Source organism: Mya arenaria, chromosome 10 (genome assembly GCF_026914265.1).
Source record: "Mya arenaria isolate MELC-2E11 chromosome 10, ASM2691426v1".
NCBI lineage: Eukaryota > Metazoa > Mollusca > Bivalvia > Myida > Myidae > Mya > Mya arenaria.
The window spans coordinates 28,960,483-28,985,920 of NC_069131.1; the positions used below are offsets into that span (position 1 = coordinate 28,960,483).

The 25,438-nt window shown below is 33.2% G+C and overlaps 1 protein-coding gene across 1 annotated transcript; it reads right to left on the bottom strand.

Annotated features, from left to right (window-relative positions):
* Positions 1 to 883: 883 nt before the first annotated feature.
* On the bottom strand, positions 884 to 1,708 carry LOC128204552 (uncharacterized). The gene has a single exon (XM_052905961.1). The coding sequence runs from the start codon at positions 1,649 to 1,651 to the stop codon at positions 884 to 886; it is 768 nt and encodes a 255-aa protein (XP_052761921.1). The 5' UTR covers positions 1,652 to 1,708.
* Positions 1,709 to 25,438: the final 23,730 nt, after the last annotated feature.

Consider the following 25,438-nt stretch of genomic DNA (forward strand, 5'->3'; position numbering starts at 1 on the left):
GAATAGTCAGATAACGCCAAGCCAACACAAACCCTTAGCATACTCCCTGTTTTGCACTTTGGGTAATGACATAGTTTTTTTTTTACAGCACATACTGATTCACAGCAATGGAAATAGCAAAATGTAATTACTGACTGCCTAAACTATTGAAGGAAGGAAGCTTCGGATTAAACAACATACAATTACATGCTTTTAATTGATTGACAATGAATGTGAACGTTTCCGGTTAAGGGAGTTTTTTGTGAATATAGAAGGATGATCTTGAATATTTTACAGGAAAGCTTAACAAAGAACATAGATACTCACGAGAGTTCCCCTCATTGTCAACTAACATAACAAAGATTATTTCAGGTTTAAATCTTGGTAACCAGAAATAATTGATACGGAGGTTCCTTATTTTATACTTTTATTATTATGACCCAAAGGGTCAACCATGTCATGTTTAAACGGATTTTTAAAACATTAAGCAATAAATTGTAATATTTGTTAACAGGAAGATTTACAACAGAAAAAATGCAAAATTTAATTAAAATATGGTCATAAATAAAAAATAATTTGTAACAGTGTAATCCAATCGGAAAAAAAACAATAATACATAGAGAAGGGCATTAATCCGTATTGCAATGGCCGCTCCTCCTATAAGTTTATTAACAATATAAAACGGCATTGACCTTTATTTTGTTTATTGTTATGTCATTATTATAGTGATTGTACCATGTGCCACTAAAGGGCACATTGCATAAACTTGAAAAACATCATGTACACGTCGTTCGTTTTGTTTTCTCTAGATATTGCCAAGCATTGCAAGCTTGCTTCCTCAGATGTGTAACAGTGATGTATGTAGCCAAATACAGAACGAGTAACAAGAGCAAACTAATTGTGTCTAGATATATTGAATTAATTGCCTGATTTCACAAACAACAATGCGTGATGAATCAACATTATCATAAAACTCTGACTTGTAAAATAGCATATACAGGTCATTAGAAGCATTAGTTGGTTTACTCGCTTGCCATTTAAAGAATGGTTGAGATTCCGGGTCTCCTCCGACCGTGTATTGCCAGGGACCGGCTTGTTGGGAACGTTTCCCTTGAACCCATATAACACTTGTATTTGCCACCGAGCTAGCAACCTTGAACCTCTCTTGGGTGTCAATGTTGATGATATGCCCACCGTCTTCTTCACATAACTGTTCCGCTGCCTGGTGCTTCATTGTTGCCTTACTCCTTTTTAGACATAGATTTGTGCTTGTAAAGTTGTAATTTATGGGACAAAACCCCTCACACACTTCGTTCTGGTTTTCAACAGTTTTTTCCCCACCAAAGTCACCACATTCATTTTTGTTCTTCATTTCATAACAACTTCGCATTCGAGTGCCAATTCCGAACATTCCCCTAGGAACAGTGCAGTGCGTCCATGGAGACCAATTATCGCATGGTCCATTGATTTCGCATTTTAGATTTCTCAGAGCATATCCAATCAGTTTTAAAAGCGGTGAATTAGATTTTTTTCCTAAATCCAACAAAGTCTTTTCGTTTGCTTCCTCCATTGGTATTGAAACATCCATAGTTTTGTTTAATATATCCGATGAGTTACTAACATTTGCTAAAGCGATACAGATGACGAACACTTGGAAGAGGAACGAACACATTTTCACTTCAAATTGCGTGCCAAATCGTCTTGAAATTTCTTTGAAATAAGAATAGGTATGGACGCTTCGATCTGTTTCGAAGATCTGTTTTTAAATCTTTGTTGTGAACTTGTAAAGCCTAGATTGTTAAAGGCCCATTAGCTATATGAAATGTGATCAATCTTAAACGTCTCTATATACGAGTAGTAATCTTATAAAATGTACTTTACCTTTTGGAATTATCATGATATTGTGCAAGTTACACAGTACATCTACTGTAACATCAGTTTAAAGAAACAAACAAGCATTCATAAGTTAACAACATTAATTGTAGTTTTGACCGTTTTGTTCGTTGTTACTTGGGAAACGATTGGTCTCAAACAAGCCTTTGTTTTTTATGTACAAGAACCGTTCAATTATTTCAGTTTTAAAAAACGAAATATATTGATATTACAATTTTCAAAGTGCCTATTATTTGTTGACTTAAAACCGTATCTATGGGGCCTTTAAACAACTAATTTCATTGTATTGGGAAATGCGTCAATGCACTCAACTTGCCATGAATTTATCTAACATCATGTCTTCCATGCCCGAATTTATCAACTACTTGCGTGGAAACAGCCCATAATTTTTTTTATGATAAGCACGTGGCGTTTCGATAAGATTTTGTAATATTTCATGTCATTTTGCCATGCTCAGTATGTCTATCAGACGTTTACCTACGTCAATGTTTCGTTCATACCTTGTTGAATATTTTATAACAGAAAAGCATGCGTATTGTAGATGATATCTGTGCTAAACCAAAGATTTTTTATATGAAATTAAGGTTGTTTACAGAACTACTGTATAATGAGAACATCTTGTGGATTTAGTCGTAAATGCATGATGTAATTGGATATTTATATCAAAAATTACAAAAACAAAATAAGTATTTGATAGTTTTAAAATTTACATTTGAAATTGTAAGTTCAGTGAGCATAAATAATTGCACAACACACAGATCATACTGCCTTATAATAATCTTAATTAGTAAAGTCCCTAAACTATGCTGTACCTGTGTTTCACCACAAAAACAACTCGAGGTTTTCACCTCAATATGCTGACAAACATGCTCTTAAACGTCCACGGTTGAGACTCAAATATACGCTTAATATGCTCTTTGTTTCACTTAGAAAAGGGTCATAACCTTTCACTTTCTTACGTCCGAGGTGCACAAAATAACGCGATTCTTAACATTCCCGTAAAGTTTTATAAATATAATTAATATATTTGGAGATAATCTCAAAGAAGTGTTATGTGACTGACGGTTGCACTATAGGGTATTTTTAACTACGTCAAATGCCATGACTCTGCACTTATTGGGCGGAGCAACGCAAAAATCACAAGGTTCGCACTTTTAAGTGTTGATCACCACCCCTGAAATGTTGTTTTGCTCTGCACATATTGGGCGAGACAACCACACTTAAAAAAAGATCGCATTCTAGACACGCTATCTTTACAACAAATTAAAGGGTGTTATCTCTTCACTTACTTAGTTTGGTAAATTAACAGATTCCAACTGCATGCCCAGTGCACCATTTGCTCGATCAATCTGATAGCAAGTATTCACACAAATATGATGTGAAAAGCAGTCGATTTGCGAACCTTAGATCGGAGAACAATCTAACATAGTTCTCTTTTAATGACATCCGACAAGTTTCAGACGTATCGTTTGGTCTTAATTCTAAAAATTATTTAAAACCATCGACTTCTTGTTTCTGATAGTTTTTTTAATTCCTTTCGAAACAGAGTTGGGACGTCATCTATCACATTTAGACAAGTTAATCCGTAGAAAATTGCTAAACTTTGCTCGTGAAACAATTGTCATTGCAACATCTAGCAATTATACGTTCATTTGCTCCTTTGTGTATATTTTTTATTACAAGTAAGACAATATAATGGAGCTTTAGTCAAATAGGTTAGATTATTAGCAACAATCAAGTTGGATATAAATATTGATTATCAGTAACTTTTAGCATAAATACGCTATTATTGGAAGGATTTTTAACAATGCGGAGGAGCATGTAGCGTGTCCGAAACGGTTTGCGCTAAATGACAATAAGATCGAGGCAAAAGAGCGGTTAGATTAAATAACCCATATCATATGTAATCATAAATAATTGTTGATATATTGCGAAAAAGGACGGGTAACGGTTTTCATGTTGTAGCATATATTGAAAGCAAAATATTAAGATACACATACATGCTGTTAAGCATTCTATTCGAAAACAGTTTATAATTGTATAAACTATTTTATAAACAAACAACATTTCGACTTTCACATAAATACTGAAGCATTAACACTTCCTTAAATCATTACAGTATAACCAAATGTGAATTATATTTATACAAGAACTTTATATACAAACAAAATTACGACTGGAAGCATTAACATTTCCTTAAATCATTCCAGTATATCCAAAAGTGTTGTTGTACTTTTGAGAACCAGATGAAAAATAAAAATAAAGTTACAGTGAACTCTTAGCAAATATGCATAACAAAGCCATTTTTTCATTCAGTTATATTGTCGTTTTAGTTCTGTGTTTTTCAAATGTTTCCAAATGTTATCCAACACAAAACATGACACCAGTGTTTATTATCCTAACGACTGACAAATAGTGTCGTAAATATTAAAAATATTTTGTAACTTTGATGTTTCAGTTTTGTTTCTGCCGCATATAAATAATGAACAATTGATCATTTCCGTCATCAAGCATCTGTTGTTTCAAATGGATAAAAACTACCAATTTGTTGAATGTTGTGTCCCAAGAATCTTTTTACTCTCGGATGACTTCATGAATAAGAATTAAAATGGCTATAGTGAGCATCAAAACAAGCGTTTTGTTGTTTTCGTCTTAAGTGATTTTTGAAACAAAAAGCTGACTTGAACAAAGTGAATACTTAAAGAGCGACGCACTTGACGAAGAAAGGAACCGAAACAAATAGCATATATGTGTTTGTATTATTTTGTTTGTTTTATATCCATTATGTCAAATGATTTTCAAAGCAAAGAGACTACATAATGACTTTCTTGTGAATATAATTGGGTGGAAAATTATTATTCGCACTTTTCATTTCTGTCAAAGAACTCTTTCAGTCATACTGGAAAAGCTAGTTTTGAACCTGGGATGTTGTTTGTGCTTGCGTCCGAATCTCCTTTCCAAAATAACGAACCTCTCACTACAGCTGGTGTTAAGTGCTGTTTGACGGCTGTAAAACGACAACCTATTTACTGAACTTACCGAACTGGCGCTTTCTCGTCCTCGGGATGAAAAAAACAAATCACGGCACAAATCATATATTCTCTATGTAAATGCTTTTTTGTTATGCCGTTAAAATCAAATGGTATTAACGCAGTTCAACGACATCATATTCAAATGTAAAGATATCTGATATTTGTTAACAGGCACGTTTCAACTATCCTCTGACTCTCAAATGTAAGGAACGTCTTATCTAACTTTTTTTCCTGAATCAATGCATTTCTGAGCGAGGCTTTTATCCTTTAATCCTGTATTTTAAATCTTAAAAGAATATAAACAAGTATATTGAACTGTTTTCTTGACCTACATGTTCTTAAACTACATTCTGGCCTGAGGAACGAATTTGATTGCGAGACAAAAACATTTAATGATGCAAACAGTCCGATTTAATAGAAATAATGGAAATTGTTTTACTAAGTGCCGTTCAATTAGTATTTCTTGCTGTCTTCAGATAACAGGATTTCCATGTAGATGTTTTTTGTACTTTAATCATATTTCTTAGCATGTTACTAATTTCTGTTCAGACTGTTAAATTGGCAATATGTTCCTTTAGTAAAAGTGTTCATCTTTATTTTAGTAAAACAACTTGGCAGTTTTATGTTATTTAAACTTATGCAGAATATATTCTAAAACCTGATTGCACCAACGAAGATATTTTTACAAGTGAATTAGAAAAATAAACCTCTGAAAGATCTGGAACTTATAATGGAAGATATCGTATACTTACTAGCAAACAAAGTAGTAATGTTATCGTAGAAGTTTTCATATCTGTTTGCGAAACGGGTTGGTGCGAGATGGATGTTGTCGTTTTCCTGCATCAAAGAAAGGGCCATAGAAAACCGAACACGACTCATGTTTAAATGGCGTCAATAATGGCATTCAATAACACATTACTAACACAGCGTAGAAGAAAACTATGCAATTAAATTGGGTTGATTGGAAAGTCTAACGTCAAAAAATGGCAGTTAATTTCATATATCGTTTACTAACCTATTCTGAACACTGCAAAAGGTAACATCTTCCGCAAGCTCATGCTGAAATATTGCATTTCAGATGGGAGTGGTTTCCATTCATGTTCACGGTCAGTTTTGACCCAAATTTGATCTAAAGGCCTGAACCATTGTTGATGTTATTGTCAACGCACCGACATGAGTTTCCTTGATGAAAGGTCCACTCTAAATCTCACATACACCATAAGTCTCGCCAATAAAGGCATTATTTACCTTTGAAAACCTAAAAACATGTAGCAAACTTCGCATCTTAAATGTACACTATTTATTATATTCTTCAACATTCCAATCAACTGCTAACTTATTCTATTTCCTAAAAAAAAAAGAAAACGAAAACATAATTACGATCAACTATGTTCTGTTCAGCAAAATTGCTCAGTTTGGTTACAAGAGTCTATGGTAGGAATTTCCTGAGATGATTACCCGGTTTTCTGGCTTATTATGCCTACAGGACTAAGCAGTTTGATTTTTTGTTTGATTGTCTAACACTTTATGCTAAAGGGGTTAGGGAAAGAAAAAAGTTTAAACATGAAAGGTAAAATATTTAAATATTTTACCAAATACTCATGCCTTATTATAGGTGGATAATAACACTCCAGAACAATATGCTTTCAACAGAACTTACATTGCAACTGCATCACCTAAGACATTAGCTGCAAATCATGTTACTTCTTTGTCATTAAAATGGAATCTGTCCACAATGGAAAAAGTTTCAGTTAAGCAGTATTTTACTGAGATATAGAAATAAAGTCGATTTAAATAGCAACGTATGCGCAGTCTGATGTTTAAGTTCAGTGATTCGAATGTTTGCAAGCCTTCGAACCATACTTGAAACATGCCGTAAATGTTCTCCTACTGTGAAATAAACATAATTTGCGTTTAAAAAACCAAAACACCTTGTGTTCGTTTTCAGTTTATCAGGTTGATTGTCATATGTTTCGTAGTGGGTGATAAGATATGCCAGTTTCATGTTGTTTTGTGCGTGTTCAGGTCGCGCAGTTGTTTCTGTTCAGCTTCCCGAAATTCAGACTTGTATTGAACAGTTAATATGTAGGGACAGATGAAAGTTTATATTGGTTTTCAAACGATCATAGTGCTCTTTGGGTGATGCTGTAATGTTCATTCGAATCTGAAAGTTCTTAAATTAAAACATTTTAAGAATCTTGCGAATATTACGCCTTTAAACTCATATTGCAATAAAGACCAAACTTGTTTGGAGACGAGACTATAGGTATATGCGAAGTTTAATGCGGACTACTATCCAGACAAGTTATTTGATGCGTAGACGAAAACTGCAACAAGGGTTTAAATAATAAAACTGGAGCTCTTGTTAATAGTAATATGCAAATGTGTTAAAACAAGTCTCATCGGGACTACTAATTTTAAATATTTGTTTACCTCAATTACCGTTACCATATAGCTTAAATACATAATGGACACTGACATAACAATAATAGGTAACGGGCACTGGCATTACTTTAACAGATATTGGGCACTGACGTAACTAAAATAGGTCATGGACAGTGACATTACTTAAAACGATAATGGACACCGACGTAACCTAAAGAGGGAATGAGCACTGACGTCACTTATAAAGTTAATTGCCACTGACATTACTTAAAGTGGTAATGGTATAAATAATATTTTCTAACCAAAAACTACTTGATTTTACACCGCCTCAAACAAATATATCGACGATAAGTATTGTAGTGTGTAATATGTTGAGCGTCTACGAATCGGAAAACGATCTAACATAGCTCACTTTCAATGGCATCCGACACGTTCCTGAGTGTTTCGTCCTCGTCTTAATACCACATTTTATTTTTGTACCACATAATGTTTTCTAATGGTCTTGTTTTTCCTTTTGAAACAGAACCGGAAACATAATCAGTCACATACAGACAAAACGATCCGAAAAAAAATGCTACTCTGTGTTCGTGAAATAACTGTCACTGTAATTTGCTAAATAAAACGTTTGTATGCTTCATTGCCTCAAAACAATCGCAATTACAAATCGAGGGTTTATCGTAAAATTGTTGTAATGCATAGCATTTCAAAACCGAGTTACAACTGTCTTTGACAAACCCTTGGCATAAAAAAATGTAATTAGAGCCGTACTTCTGCTGGTTTACCTTTTTACTCAAAACGTGCCCGTTACCTGTTTATGTTAGGTCAGTGCCAATTACATATTAAAGAAATATCTGTGCCCATTACCTATTTAAGTGAAGGCAGTGCCCATTACCTCTTAGAGTAAAATCAGTAGCCACAACATTTTTAAGTGAGGTCCGTGCCCATTACCTCTTTAAGTAATATAAGAACCCTTTACCTCTTATTTTAATATCAGTGTCCATTACCTTTTTAATTTTGGTCAGTGCCCATTACCCCTTAAAGTTTTATCAGTGCCTATTAACTCTTAACGTGAGGTCAGTGCCCATTACCTCCTTACGTGTGGCCAATGCCTATTACCTCTTTAAGCATAATAAGTGCCCATTACCTCTTAACATGTGCTCGGTGCCCATTACCTTTTTACGTGTGGTCAGTGCCCATAACCTTTTACGTGTGGTCAATGCTGATAACCTCATTAAGTAATATAAGTGCCCATTATCTCTTTACGTGTGGTCAGTGCCAACAACCTCTTTACGTATGGTTGGTCAGTGCCAATTACCTTTTTACGTGTGATCAGTGCCCTTTACCTTTTACATGTGGTCAGTGCCCATAACCTTTTTATGTAATATTAGTGCCAATTACATAATTAAGTGAGATCAGTATCCATAACCTCTAAATTTAATAGCATACATCTTCAATTATTATCAGTGCCCATTATTACCTTAAGTGTGGTCAGTGCCAATTACCTCTTTAAGTTAGGTTAGTGCAGCATGTCAGAAACGTTCTATGATTGAGTTAAATAACATAAATATCAATCCCAAAGAGTGGTTTTGAGACAAAAACACATTTGGTTTAAACATATGTATATATGCTTTTTATTATAATGAAAACGGTTAATGGTTTAACGCTTTATTTTGATAGCAATAAAAGGATATTTATTTTCAAAATAATGAAATTAATATCGATATAGATAACTGTTATGCCACAGCATAAACAGAAATCGAAATATAATATACAATAATTTGAAACGTTTTTGTCCAGGGCATGTCCTTGTTCAGATGAAAATAAGTATTCATTCATTTACAAACACCATTGAGGTTACATTTGTGCCCGGCAGCTGTTTCCTTCATCAATGTTTTGTTTTAACTAATCGACCTTGTAATAGAATTAGCATAAACACCCTAAGGCTCTTATCAAAAGTTAAGTGATACTTTCTATATGTGTTTTAAGAGAACGCACTAGAACATCTACACGAATCTAAATTGGTTTTCTTCTCAAAATTGAGCGACATAAATTTCTTCATCCGGGTTCTTAATCGTTTTAGTATGTGGATTGTTATCATTAACATGCCATGAGTAAATGATTTACTGCAGCAAATATCATTTTTAATCAGACTGTGTGATCAATTCTAACAGAATAACCTTTTAATATAATTTGTACGACATAAATCAACCATCATTACCAAATCAACCCCATTACATCCAACGGAAAACCATTCTCAAAGGACAGTATCGTAAATGTTAAGTGTAACATCCTTAATCAGTGCAATAACATTCGGAAGTCAATGACGATGACTATTTTATACAACCAAAATTACGAAAGAAGCTGTGGAAACTTTGAGCTACATTATTGCGTTCATTCTCTCTGAGTTATACGAGAAATATTGATTAACGTAGTTTATTGCGGAAACATAATAGATGAACCTAGATTCACGATATAACTTCAGGTTCGTTCGCTGCTTGTCAATGATGGTAATTCCATTACCTGGTATAATTACAATGCTTACATAAATTCATTTCTTTAACAAAATGAGATCTGTTGACGTATCTGGACGTGTAACAAGACCATGAACAAAAGTTAATGTCATACTTTTTATTTCCGTTTGCTTACCGTAACGTCGCTGTCCGGTCATCTGCTAACAAATTGTGTTCCTTGCTTTAATGAATTAATTTGATTTAGCTTCGCCGTTTTTTTTCATAATAAGGACCGGCCAGTCAGCCCCCGAAGGTGTATATGGACCGAGGGAGGCTTCTATATTGTATGACGTCAACGGTCCATATTATATTGTTGGCGAGGTCCTGACCGGCCAAAAACATGATATGGACCGCTGACGTCATAAAAACGTCATTTTTATTAAACAACATAACTTGATATACTGACCGATAAACTTTATATACACGAAGAAGGGTCACATTTGTGTAAGGTTTAATATATCTTGGTAGTTCTTATCAAACATGGGAATTTAACATTGTAATCGGATATCGCATTGATAGTTTATGAAAAAAATCAAATGGTATAACATGAAAAGTATAATGATTTTACTATGTTGTCCCGGGAATATCATAAACTACATTTGTCAACCTGACTAGAAAATAAATTCAATAAACTCGATTAATATACATATGCAATTTGATCTTATGAATTACTCACCAGTTGATAGAAGAATCAATTAAGCTTTTGGGTCAGCAAAACGCGCTGAAATTGAAAAACAACCATGTACATACTAACAAAAGATCATTTCGGATAAGGTAGTGGTGAGTGTGACATTACCACAGCGAATACACAACAACTAATTACAAGAATTTTAATGAGAATACTGTATATAGTGGTAGTTACTTTATTGGGTTATATCAAGCCAGACTAAAACGAGACGTACTTATTTACTGCAACGGGTTTAGAACAGAGTCAGGTTAACACAACAACTTTTACACTTTAAGTTCGGTCAACGTACATTCTTACAAAAGCGTACTAGTGAACTGCAACACAAACCAGATTAATACAAAACCTTTTTCACCTTCAGTTCTGACAAAATACATTCATACAGACACGTACTGATTTACTGAAAGGGAATTAGAGCACATTCAGATAAAAACAAACCCCTTTAGGCTTCAAGTTCTGACAGATTACACTCTTACTGAGACGTACTGACTTACTGCAACGGATTTTACAATTGAAATAACAAATGGAGGTACAACTTTCGTACATATGTTTGTTATGTCTGATGCGAGGCAAATATTTTAGAGAGTAAACGAAATTGACCAGTTTCTTTGTGGTCATTACACTAATGGGCTAATACATGCATGAACCAATCATATCACATTACTTGATTGTCAAGTATTTTTTTTATTAATCAAATAAGTTTTCGATCCGATGACAAGTTTTAGAACTGCGTTATTTCGACATAAAATATAATGTGCACAAGCATGATATTTTAGATATCGCAATAATGATGGTATTGTATTTCTTAATGATAGTTCAAGGCCCATTAGCGACCGTTTCGATGAGAAATAACAAACTGTTCTCGAACTTTTCTTAATGCAATGATTAATGTTAAGACATAAATTTAATGTTAAATTAGTATGCTTTCTTTTTTAAGATAACCTTGTACAGAGTTGTTTATAGAACAGGGCTGTCAATTTCGTTGACCGTTTTTTTCTGTAGGTATTATTGCAATGCGAAGATTTAAACTTGTATAGCTTTTTTTCTTAGTTCTTTTATAAACACCCTTGCTGCCCATAAAATGGAATGCTAATGTCTTCTATTTCAATATTTAGTTTCAATATTGTTGTTTTATTTCCATGTTTCAATTAAAAATAAAATGGCGACATATGGAGAAATATTATAGAAAACTTATTTAATATAATTGACTTGATACATTTTTTAAGTTAAAATTGGTATTCGTTCTTAACAACATTTACAGCATATTTGATCCCGGCCGCTGGTTCCTTCAACAATGTTATTGTTTAAATTCAAACGACCTTGTAAATAAAATCGAAGAATGAACTTACTTTTATGTTGTAAACAATAGTTCAGTGGTACTTTTAAAATGTATTATTAGAGATCCACCCAAACATCAACATAAAACTAGAGTTGTTACGTTTGCCAAATAAATAATTTCCGTTTTATTTGGTAGCCACATTATCGGTACAACATGCAACCATAATGCAATTTAAATAAAAAATAAATATGAAAAACTGCACAAAAAGAGTAACATGTACTTTCCATAGCATACTTATCCAACACTTAACATGACACTTATATTTAAGATCCGTACGACTAAAAAGTAGGGATTTTTTTTAATTTATTTTTTTTATTTATTTTTTTAAAGTGACACTTTTATTCAAAACCACTACAAACAAAAACATGTTTAACAAACATAAATTTTGACTGTTAAATCTTTAACTACTTACTAAATTATGCATTTATGGAAAATGTGAATGACTGATAACAAAATTGAAACCCTGTATTAAATAGCTGAAAACGCAAACACATTAAACGATTGGTGAATGCTAAAATATTGACCGTGATCTACTATCTTCTCATAACTAAGGTAGAAATACTTTGTTTTTTGCGCCTTTCCTTCATATTAAACTCGGTATCCTTCATAAGAACCATTGTTTTCAACATTTATTCATCCTTTATGGTATATATTAAAACTTGCATCTTCAAGATCCGTACGACTAACAAATAGGGAAGTAAATATTAAAATCGTATGGAATGTAATAAAGTGGATGTTTATTTTTTTCTGACAAAATAATGATCAATTTCCGTCGCTATTTGCTGTTTTAACTGGATTTAGCGACGACAGCTCAATGAAAATCCGACAGCATATTAAATAATTGTGGGACTGTGGAAATACATCAATTCAAATATCGCTATTTATTGTCCACCAGATGTCGGAAACATATTTATCAGATGTTTACATGATAAAGGAATCCTTAGATAGTGTTATGTCCTGAACCAGCCAGTGCAATGACATGAGGAACTCAATGTTGAATCTAGACGATGATTTATAAAAACAAAGTTACGAAAGAGTGTGTAGAGGTTTTTGCTTTATTATTGCAAAACGTAAAATATGCACCTGGATTAAACAGTTCAAGATATAAAATCAGTGTTTTTTAGTGCCTGGTAATGATGGTAATTCCATTACTTGCTGAAATTGCAAGACTTATTTTATTTTATTTTATTTAGCAAAATGAGGTTTGTTATACGTATTTGGACTTATAAACAGATACAATTGAAATACATTAAGAAATGAATAACATAATTAAATGAAACAAAACTTTCCAGTTAACAAGTCATTAAAAATTACTGTCTTTAATCGGTTTTTTAGATGTATATATTTTATTTTCCCTTTGTGATTTTCAAATCTCTTCCATTTTCAAGTTGCATGAAACAACATATTACATCAAACTTTCAATTGTTCATTATTGCCTTATGCAGAAGTTCTACAAAAGCATCTATTTTAAATGATAGTATTTTATAAGTACTCAAAACGAGCAAGTCATTTTGATATGTTTAGGTCATGTAAATTCACAACCCTTGCACCGCCGACAGTATTCCAGAGGAACTGCTAGGTCCTTGGATAAACCGAAGATTTTATTTTTCCGGCGTATGAGGTAGGTAAACTTACGTCCGGATTAGGATGAATGTTCGTCTTCGCGATGTCGTAGTTTGAAGTACAAATAGGTCAGTATAAAGGTGGTTTCTTCTGCGTTTGGTAGATTTTACTGATTTTCCATGATGTTTAAAACGAGCTGAATAGAAGTGTATATATTAACAATCAGTTATGTTTTGTTCCCAAGTTTCCCACTGTGTGAAGTGAATAAACTTAAAACTTTTATATATGCTTCTTGTCAAAAACATGCTTATCTAAGGTCATGAAAATATCTGAAACGTTTTTTTAAATAAAGGTAATGTAATCATTTTAGTTTTTATGATAAAGAAATATTTTAACGTTTGACAAGGAATATAACTTCTAACATAATTTGCTAGGGCTGGATAAGAAGCCAAGTATGTCGACAGTAAGATATAGGTCGTGTCGAAACGGTTCTGAAATGTCATAAATGATATATTTCAGATTGATGCGTGGTTCTGAATAATGTTAAAAAGATATAATTAAAATGGAGTACGAACAAGGATTAAAAACGAGTTATTAAAATGAAATTTTGCAAATATCGTTGTTATTACATGGTGGTTATGATAGGAGTGGTCAAAGAATACTGAGTTAATTAAACGACTTTTCGAAAATAAATAAAAACGAGCTTTGGCTATATTATTAACGTTTTTATATTTAACACTAAACATCTAAAGTAATATTATATTTATGTTACAAATGCTAATCTGAAAATAAAAACTGCAAAACACATGGAACACATAGTTTGTCGCCATAGTGCAGAATTTATGTGGACGTATGCATTGATCATGTCATATCAAGAGCGAATTTATTAGGAGGATAACAAATATATATATATATATAACGACATTATGTCCTGATTGCGAAATAATTTATGATATAATTGCCTTTATAGTGGTGAATTCGGGGTGATCATGGTCAGTATGTTTCTATTCCAATCAGACAGTCACTTCTTGTGTGTGATGATAACAGAAGGGTCCAACTTGATTTTGTCAGTCAGAAATAAAACCATCTTTTTTCGATGAATTTCATTTCCTGGGTTGAATCTGAATGTGTGTTCAATTGACTTATGGTTAAGAAATATGTTTACGTAATATTCAGTCTTCCGGCGCATTTCTGGCAGTCAGTGCTTGGTTGAACGTCTAAGAGCCTATCTTATTCAATTCCGCAAAAGGATAAATTCAAAGACAGCATAATAATCAAACTTCATGTCCTAAACTGCAGTTTGCACGTATTTTTATATCCACCATTATCTTCTCAAAATATTTACTTTCTTGTCTGTAAAGATTAGCTTAAGGCTTAACGAAGTTGTAAAACAACCTCAAGGTTGTTTTCCGAATGGAGGCAAATCTCCTCAGTCTATTTTAATTAGATTTTATGAACATTATCCACTAGTATAATCTTAAAATTATACACTCGCGTGAAATTTATCATTGTTATTGCCGCCTTGACGCCTCTTTAAAGACAACGATCTAACTGTCCTTTAGCCTGCTGTCCGTTTTTACAGACATTATTACTTCCTTACCCAGTGCAATATTGTCTAGGACACGATATTTTATTATAAAAACTAAATAACGATTCGATAATATACTTTATTTAACAACACTATTGCGTACAAATAATCTTATTTAATAGGAAACAATGATTACCTTCGTAATTTCGACCAATTATATCCGATTATTTATAAATTGTACCAAGAATTCAGGATTTTGAAAGATAAACGTTGTGTATCATTATGTTTTAACCCGAAAGAGGGTGTTTCTATTTCGTATTGTAATAAACTAGACATATAGTTAAAACTAACATACTTATCCATGTAAATGAGCTAGAAATCGGATCTTAATTTATTCATTAAAGACGCACCAATATTACTTTCCGACATCACAGTTAAGAGTCATTTTACGGACGAATTTCACAACGGAGGTAGTTTGCTTTTGTTGTTAGTATTTAAGGAATGAATTGCGGGGTTGATGTCTATATCGGGGTATGAACGCAATTGGGCTGGTCAAAGTGGGTGGAGTCCGAAATGTTACGCGAAAGTGCATCATTTACATGCGCCAATGAGAAAAATGTATGAAATTAAACCAATTCTTATTAAAGGGACTCGATTATGTATATATTAGCACCAATTTTTGTTCCCGGAAATGTATCTGAAAACACTTATATAACAACTAGTCTACTCTTTGATAACGAAATTGCACAAAACAAAATACACTTTAAGAAGGCAAAAATATTCTTGTTTTAGTGGAACGGTCAGGGAATAATTAAGCCGATCAGAAAACGTTTTGCCTTTTTCTATGTATAGGATCGCTGCGAGTTGACATACTGTGGTGATTGCCTATAGCCAATAAAAAAGAGTCTTTATTTTAATTAGGAATGATTCGGAAAAAATCAAGATGGATGTTAACAGCAAGATCAAATATGTGATTTGTTTTGTTAAAATTCTCCCTTTTCACCATCAAAAATAAGCAATAACAAACATTTTCCCGCATCAATCCCAATATGGCGGCGATGAAATTTTGCCGAATGTTATGGAACTAGCTGTATGATCGGTCGACACCGTTATTTGGAAATGATATATTTATAGTTTTGTACTCGATTTTACAGCGTTTGAATCAGATTTATATCGAAATAAATAATGGTCGTCTCAATAGATAACCGGAAATTCATTCATTTTAATGAATTCTACTGTTTTCAAGGAATCTGTTTAACCTGAAATGGTGTAGTATCGATAAAGCTTATCATGGCGTCGATGTTGAAATCATACAGAGCAGGCAGAAAATCAGAACCTGTTTATGTCCAAATTGTCGGTAACAATAAGGCTTCGAATACCCATTGACATAGTTCTTTTCTTTAATTGGTCTAAATATTCTGCACAACTTGCATGAAAAATTAAAAATATGAACAGTTAATGCAACATATGTTACGGGTGAGTTCACTTTGACTTAACAAACTGCTCAAAAGGTCTTCTAAATCTTTATTGTCTACGTAAAACGTAATACCTAAGAACATGGACGGTGTTTCATTTCGTTTATGATCAACATGCCGAATGGAAACTCTAAGGAAAAATAAGGTTTAACGTGAATCGCCTGTTTATGTCGTTTACAATCAACATGTCAGACCGAATCTCTTAGAACATTGATGGTGAAATATGAATCGTTTCTTTAGTTCGTATATGATCAACATGTAAGTCGAAATGATTAGGAACATGGACTGTAACGTATGAATCATTTCCTTTGCTCGTTTATAATCAACATTTCAAACAGAGTATCTTAAAACATGGACGGTAAAACATGAATCCCGTCTTAATTTTGTCTATGATCAACATTTCAAACGGAATATCTTAGAACACGGACGGTGAACCACGAATCGTCTCTAAATTTCGTCTATGATCAAGATGTCAAACGGAAAATGGACAGTTTAAGGTTCATGTTGTCAAGTACGCATACTTCAACCTTCACTGATTTATTGCTCGTTTATAATCAACATGTCAAACGGAAACTCTTAGAACATGGCCAGTGAAACGTGAATGGTCTCTAAATTTCGTCAATGATCAACGTGTCAAGCAGAATCTTTTAGAACATGGACAGTGAAACGTGAATCGTCTTTAAATTTCGTCTATGATCAAGATGTCAAACGGAAAATGGACAGTTTAAGGTTCATGTTGTCAAGTACGCATACTTCAACCTTCACTGATTTATTATATTTTTTACTCCTGTGGATTCAGCCACATACTCGCATATAGTCAGCTACGCGCCTGGTAAAGGTCCGAATACATATTATATATTTATCCGTTTTAAGAACAGACATTGTATGGATAAACCAAATTTCTAATATAATTTAAACATTTTAAAGTATGACGATCATCAATAGTTAAAAAATTTGCTGCATTTAGAAAAAAGGTTTGACTTATATAATTCTACCTGAATCACTTTGACATAATTTGCAATTGTATTAGGACATTCATTAGGATTAATTTCAGATGTTTAAAAAGAATATGTTTTACACAGTTAGCATCAAACTGTAAACATCAAACTCCATATACATTTAAATTTCTTGACTTAATTTCGTTTCGATTATCACAGTAAATGCAATGGCAGGTGCTTTTCGAAATGAAAGGTAAAAGGGTATGTGTTCAGAGTACTTTTATGGTCAGTGATATGAATTCTCGAATTATGCTGTAAACGAAAAAAAAAATAAGGTGCTAACCTATTTTTACCATTTTTTGGTTTATCCTGATTAGTAGTAAAATCGTAATTTGTGAACAGATATTTGTTCGATACTGTTGTTTTGTCATTATTTGGTCAAAAATGACTCTGAAACATACAATTTGGACGAAACAATGAACCATGTTCCTGTTTAATGAAGATGTCTTCTTCAGCTTCGACGTCAAAAGGTAACATCTTGTCGCTTGTATTATGATCTGAATCAAATAACTCCTAATTGAGTAAGTGTTCATCATTCAAATTTCCTTCCAATATTTTAGCTTACAGTATCGGCTTCAAATGTTTTATTGTACAATTATTGATTCAATTAATTATCTTTTATTGCATATAACGTTGAAAAATGACTTCCAGCATGGTCAAAACACATTTATTTTCAAAAATAAGATTAAAACTCCAAACTATGATCCACAGTGTTTATACCGGAATTCGCCTTTTTGATTGTTTTTTTTTTAAAAAACTAACGCTTAATCGATCGATAAATAATATAAAACACCACGCATCGTTTACTTCCCTTTACAAAAACACTGAAACTAGGGTAAAAAAACATAATTGATTATTATTTCCACAACAGATCTGATTGGCGATTAAAGGTTAGGAGCGGGCTTTCAAAACAAATGCTTCTTGTTACATTTAAAAAAAACAGGCACTTAATCCGCGGAACGTAACATCAATTTGGTGTGGCCTAAAATTGTTTCATGAAATGTTCAAAGTCCCTCCTTTTAAGCTTCACTTTATTTTTTTAAACTTGAATGCTTTGAAAAGTCCTCACTCACCGCGATTATGATGCTGACATATTTCCTTGGCAATAACTAGAATTTTTAATTGCGTGTTACGCCTTACCATATCTTTTTTCCTCCTGTACAGAAAAATATCCGGGATCGGAAAGCAATTCATTCATGAAAAAACTACAGAGCGTTGACTTGAATAAATACGAACAATAAATAGGTTTACATAATTTACATAATGCATAGATGTTTAATGCGTTTATGGAATGCATCGAACTTACAAGACAAGAAACTCGTTGTTTTCCATTTAGTAACCTGCAGCCAATTCTATAGAACAGATTATTTCTTTGGTTTAGTTAAAGTTAGCCATAACGTTTATTAAGTAACCTATATATATTATTTATCTGTTGGTTACTTTTATCAATGTTATCATATAAATGACCGAAAATTTACGTATTTATGTGTACAGCTTATCTAAGTTTATGCATATCACCTTGGTGTCACGTTTATGTTTTGGAGCCCAGCACTGGGTTAGTTGTTTAAAAGACCAAAATAATAAACACTAGTTTAGATTTTGGCGCATAATGGGCCCATATGCGAACTGCTGTACAACCCATGTTACAGAACGATGAAGGACTTACTGAAAATATGGCTATCGTCCTCGTCATAACCATTCTAAACCCGTCCATTGGCTGAAACAAGCGCGTACACACTAATTTAGTTTAAAAGGCAGTCTGTTTTTTCAAAACAATACAATTGTTTATATTTTGAAAATTGTCTTTAGCAAACTAAAAGACATCGGGATCACACGTAACGATTTGAATGCATGTTTCTCTCGACAAGGTCTATTTCCGTGAAAATACTTCCGAAAAAAAACACAAGTAGTAGACGTTTACTCAGTCTTTAGACGTTGACATGTCAAACTTACGGTGATAAAATATCATCAATGCAAAATCTGTGATTTTTATGATATATAAAATTCACTGGTTTCAAGACGGTTTTTGAAAGCGTTTATATTTTGATCATATATGCAAATTTTGTATAGTGTAATAATATATATTTTTGGCTGAGAATTATTGTGAATGGCGTCCGTTTTGTTTACTTAGAAATATACTCTATAGACTACGATGAGTTTAAGAAATATATTATTGAAAAGGGCATACTGAAAACGGTGGCTGACGATGTATGCTATGAGATGCAAGACGCCTTTAACGTGTTTGATAGAGACAAAGACGGGTATATCGATAAGGAGGTATTAAAAAGGGTGCTCCCACAAGTCGGTTAGTATTATTAACACATTTGATTTACTCGTAGTGAGTTTGAAAGCAATCGTTAGCTCACATTAAAAACATCATACACGGAAGTGATTGTTTCCTTCAATCTGTATATTTCTTCAGAAAAAAAATGTTCCTAATTAGAATGAAGTACCGTGTACTCTTAAATGTTCTCAAGATTGCATGATCTGGGAGTAAAAGTATCAACGTTGCAAGCTGGGATACACTTATTTTGGAGTTGGGAAAATTTGCTTTTAATGACGTCATAATATATATATATATAAGTTTGAATCTGGCTGTGACACAGTTTAAAGTGTTGAGCGCATTTTCGAGTATTTTCGAGATACTGAAATTTCTAGCTTGTATTTGATGTATATTGGTATTCAACGGTAACGGTTAAAGCAACTATGCACCAGATGACCAATTTGCAAGAAAAAAAGAAAATTGTCGAAAACTTGGTAGTTATGTGTACAATCCAATGAAACCTACTAACTGAAGTACCACATTGTTTACAATCTATTTAAGTTTAGCAGTTATTTCGTATTTTTACATTCAAAAAGTTTACTGGGTATGTCTACCTAGTAGAATTAATTCCTTATGCGTGATTGGCTAGTCGATGTTATCACGTGATATTACCTAGTTAGGTTTATAGCTTAAATATACCACTCATTAAGAGTAATCTTTAGTAGCTCAGTGGATACAGCGCTTGACTGCAATTTTGGCGACACGGGTTCGAACACGGTCTCCGACACAATTTTGTTTTTACATTTTGGTACTTTTTTACAATTCTGATATCAAAGCGTAACACATTCTATTAAAGAATTGTCCTGAGATTCATTACAGAAAAAAACATTTTGGTGCCAATCTGGTGTACAGTCCCTTTAAGTTGCAGTTTCACTTTTGTACGGAATAAAGGTGAAATCGAATGTTTATGTAGACTCTTTCAATAATTTGACTTTATCTATATATTGCTTAATTTGATAGACGTATATCTCGTTTGAATATTTGCACTCTTTGCTCAAATAACGCAGGATTAAATTTTAATTATTTTAAAACAATTGTGAAGAAAGAAATGCTAGTTTTTCAAAGTCATTCTCGTTTGCACGATGATGCACGAAAGTGTTGTTGGAGAAACAGGAGTATCCGTAGAAAACCACATTGTCCGATTAAGTGAGCACGAACCTAATTCTTATGCGCATTAGTCGGTAATCGGGACGACCTGGCAAGAAGCCTGTTTGCTATCACTGCGCTTACTGGAGAAATTACAGTGGTCTATACTCGTACACGTAATTACAATAGTATTAGGCCGCCCAAACAAGCTAATCGACTTGACATTGTATGAAAAGCAAACAAATGTTTCATTGTATATTAGACGTATGTTATGAAAGGGGGAAAAGTACCAACATGCGTAACATATGTGCGTGTCTTTTCAAGGACATTCTTGGTAAAGCTGTCATAATTTGACGAAATAAAAATTCCCAATATCAATGAAACTGAATAAGAAAGTTTCATATTACAGGAGAACTTTCTTCTGGTATGAATCAGTCTGTTCCGCATTTAAACATATAGTTTGTTTGGTACTGATCAAACTATATTTGAGGTTTGAAGCTGTGCACTATCAAGTGTTTTCAATAGCCGTGAGATAACAGGGAAACCTGATATTTCTCCAAAGAGAAGCGTTTACTGTTTATTTGTCTCGGGTCAATCTCAGATGCTTAAATTTTCTATTATCCATTTCAGTGGCACGCAAATTAAAAGCCACCTGAAAAACAAATTTGCACACAAAAGTGTGTATGTTGAATACTTGGTAACCCTATTTATCTTGGTTTAATTTGGAAGGGTTTGTGCAGAAATTTGAAATGTTAAAAACTAGGGATGCAAACAAATGGCTAAATTGATATTCGATTATTCGGTAATTATTTCCATCGAATGTTCGAATATTCGATTACCAAAAGACATGTTTAAGAAGTTGTAGTAAACAATTATAATATTATTCGCTACAGTTAAAGCTTTGGCATTTTAACCATAATTGTCGTAGCCAGTACGCGCGGCGGATCCTGGTTTTCTCCCAAATGACTCTGAATTCAAAAAGAAAAAAACAAAACAAATATATACCGATAAATTAAAACACTTTACTATACAGTTACATTTCAAAGCACGAGCATTGTATCGAAACATTAAAAAAAGTTTAAAGCTTATACACATGTAATTACATTGTTGTAGCACATGTCATTCATATCAGCACGGTAATTTAAGCAATGTTGACAGCTGAATATGCAGCCAAGACAATGCATTGGTGTGAAGGCCTAATCCTTAAATCCTTGATTGGCAAATGCATTTAAATTTACCGAAAAGAGATTAAACTGTCGCTTGTCTAAAAGCCAGTTATGGTAAAATTACTGGAACTTTTTATGGTACCCGACAATATGTCCCTTAATGTCATATGGCGCGTGTTTAGTGTATTGACATCACACTCACACCTCTGGCATGATGGGCCAATTGTTGTAAAAACAAGACAAACGAACTTTATACACAACAACAGAGTTGTAGGCTCAAGGTTTCATTCGAATACCAAACATTTGATAGAATATTCGAATATTAGAATATTCGTTTGCATTCCTATAAAAACAGAAAATAATATAACAAAAAAGCCAAAATTGCAAAAGTGGTCTTTTCGCATTTCAGTCTATTAGTATTATACACAGCAAAGGAACAAAACTCATCAACTTATAGTGACGTATAATGTAGTCTGGGCAAATTGTTAAATTATTGATATCATCAGTAAGCAATACAGATACGGTTCTTCAGTCAAATTATGGTTAAAGAAGGTATAAGAGAACAGGTCGGATCTGTTAAACCAATATCTAGGATATCCGCATTTTAAAAAGTTTAACACACAGAGGGTTAACTGTAGTAGCTACTAAGGTATCCGACTAACAAATGAAATGAATTTGATTCGATAACCGTTCTGTAATATTTTGATGGCTTGTGACCAATACATTTTTGGTATCGTTTTGATGGTAACTGATATATGAAAATGAAGCGATAAAAAGTACATTATGCATAAAGTCAAAGTTGAAAGCATGACTGTTTAGTTTTATCTAGAAAACACTACCATATGAGCATTTAGAAACTTTCCGTAGGTGCACTTTCAAAATCTGAACTCTGTTGCTTGGCAATGTTTGCCACATTTGTCACGTCTTCTGCGACTTTTCTTTTGTTCCATATCCATTTTTAGGCAAACGTTTTAGTTATTTCATGTTGAAATATGTTTCAGGCCCCTATACGTATTCTTGTTGCAATAAATTGGAATTATTCGTTCTGCATATTTTGCAAACGATCAACTCCTTACCGTACACTGTTAAAATTAAAATATGAGAATGGTTTTTATAACAACTGGCAAATAATTCTATTTTTTGAACGAATTACTGCAGTTTTACTGGACATTTTACTTGCACACTGTCCGTTTAGTTCAAAACATTGCATTTCATAGGTACCTGAACGTTGCACTCTCATATGCGGTTAAAGTTCTTTTACTGCTTAAAATTCGTCCATGGTGTAAACATGAACTCCATCTGTACTTATTTTATTGAAATGTTTTTAATTGCATTTTACACTCTATAAGATATACCAATATGTTGTCCTGAAACTTTTTTCATGAGTATATTTGTTTTGTAAACACGTGATTTCTAGCGCTAATCTTCACAAAGCTGCCTATATGTATTATTATGTCATAATAAATCTGTACTGTTTTCGCTTTACATTACCATCAATATGTTTACAATAATGGAAAAGAACATGCTTAGTAGCTATCATAATATACTTCTTGAACGTATATGTTTTAGCACATTTATGAGTTGTTCGATTTTTTGCTACTTTCTGCAGTGAAAATGACTAAATAGCAACAAATATACGAGTTGGGATACTGCAAAACAGTGACTTGCATCAAGGGAAATACCGAGTGAGAATAGTCAGATAACGCCAAGCTAGCACAGACCCTTAGCATACTCCCTGGTTTGCACTTTGGGTAATGACATACTAGTATTTTTTACAGCACATTCACTGCAATGGAATTAGTAAAATGTAATTACTGACTGCCTAAAATATCGAAGGACGGAAGCTTCGGATAAAACAACGTACAATTGCACGCTTTCAATTGATTGGCGATAAATGTGAACGTTTTTGGTTAAGGGAGTTTGGATTAAAATGTCACTGTCACGTACAAAGAGCTAGCCAAAATATTTTTGTGAAGATAGAAGGATGATCTTTAATATTTTACAGGAATGTTTATCGAAGAACATCGATACTCACGAGAGTTCCCCTCACTGTCAACTAACATAACAAAGATTATTTCAGGTTTGAATCTTGGTAACCAGAAATAATTGATACGGAGGTTCCTTATTTTATACTTTTATTATTGACCAAGAGTCAAACGTTTCAGGTTTAAAAGGAATTTTTAAAAATCAAGCAATAAATTGTAGTATTTGTTAACAGGAATATTTACAACAGAAAATTTAAATATGGTCATAAATAAAAATTAATATATAACAATGTAATCCAATCGAATAAAAACCAATTAACATAGAGAAGAGCAACAATCCGTATTGCAATGGCCGCTCGTCCTATAAGGTTTATTAACAATATAAAACGGCATTGACCTTCATTTTGTTTATTGTTATGTCATTATTGTAGTGATTGCACTACGTGCGACTAAAGGGCACATTGCCTATCTTCTCCCTTAAAACCTCTGTTTCGTGTTCACTCCAGCTTGAAAAATATTATGTACGTCGTTCGTTTTGCTTTATCTAGATATTGCAAAGTATTGCAAGCTTTCTTCCTCAGATGTGTAACAGTGATGAGGCCGAATACAGAATGAGTAACAAGAGCAAACTTATTGTGTCTAGATATATTTAATTAATTGCCTGATTTCACAAACAACAATGCGTGATGAATCAGCATTATCATAGAACTCTGACTTGTAAAATATCATTAACAGGTCATTAGAAGCATTAGTTGGTTCACTCGTGTGCCATTTAAAGAACGGTTGAAATTCCGGGTTTCCTCCGACCGTGTATTGCCAGGGACCGGCTTGTTGGGTACGTTTCCCTTGAACCCATATAACACTTATATTTGCAACCGAGCTAGCAGCCTCGAACCTCTCTTGGGTGTCAATGTTGATGATATGCCCACCGTCTTCTTCACAGTACTCTTCTGCCGCCTGGTGCTTCATTGTTCCCTTACTTCTTTTTAGACATAGATTTGTGCTTGTAAAGTTGTAAGAGAAAATCTGATAGTATGTACTAAGAAAGTATAAAAGACCTTTGATACTAAACAATGGTGCCAGGGATATTATTTTGGAAAAGATAAAAATGGAGTCTAAGATTAGTTTTGATCATATAAACGTTCGATGAAAATGTGGTGTGTTTTTGTTTTATTTCCGGCCAGGTTCTTTAAGAAATAACGTTTTGGTTGATAAAGATATAAGAAGCATCTTAAATCTTTTGAAGTGAAAGAATAACTGAGGACAGAATTACTGACGGGAGTTCCCCTCACTGTCTTCAGACATAACATATATTATTTCTGATTTGATCCCTGATAACGTGAACTATAGTTATAAGAAGGTACCTTGTTTTATACTTTTATTTAATATGACTCTTAACGTAAAACGTTGACTTTTTCTAAGAATATTTAAACACATCACCAATACATTGTTATCTTTATTAAAAGGCAAATATATTTTTACATAAGGAAA

Excerpts from the sequence above, each read along its gene's own strand:
- LOC128204552 (XM_052905961.1), bottom strand. The coding sequence starts at position 1,651 with ATGTGTTCGTTCCTCTTCCAAGTGTTCGTCATCTGTATCGCTTTAGCA.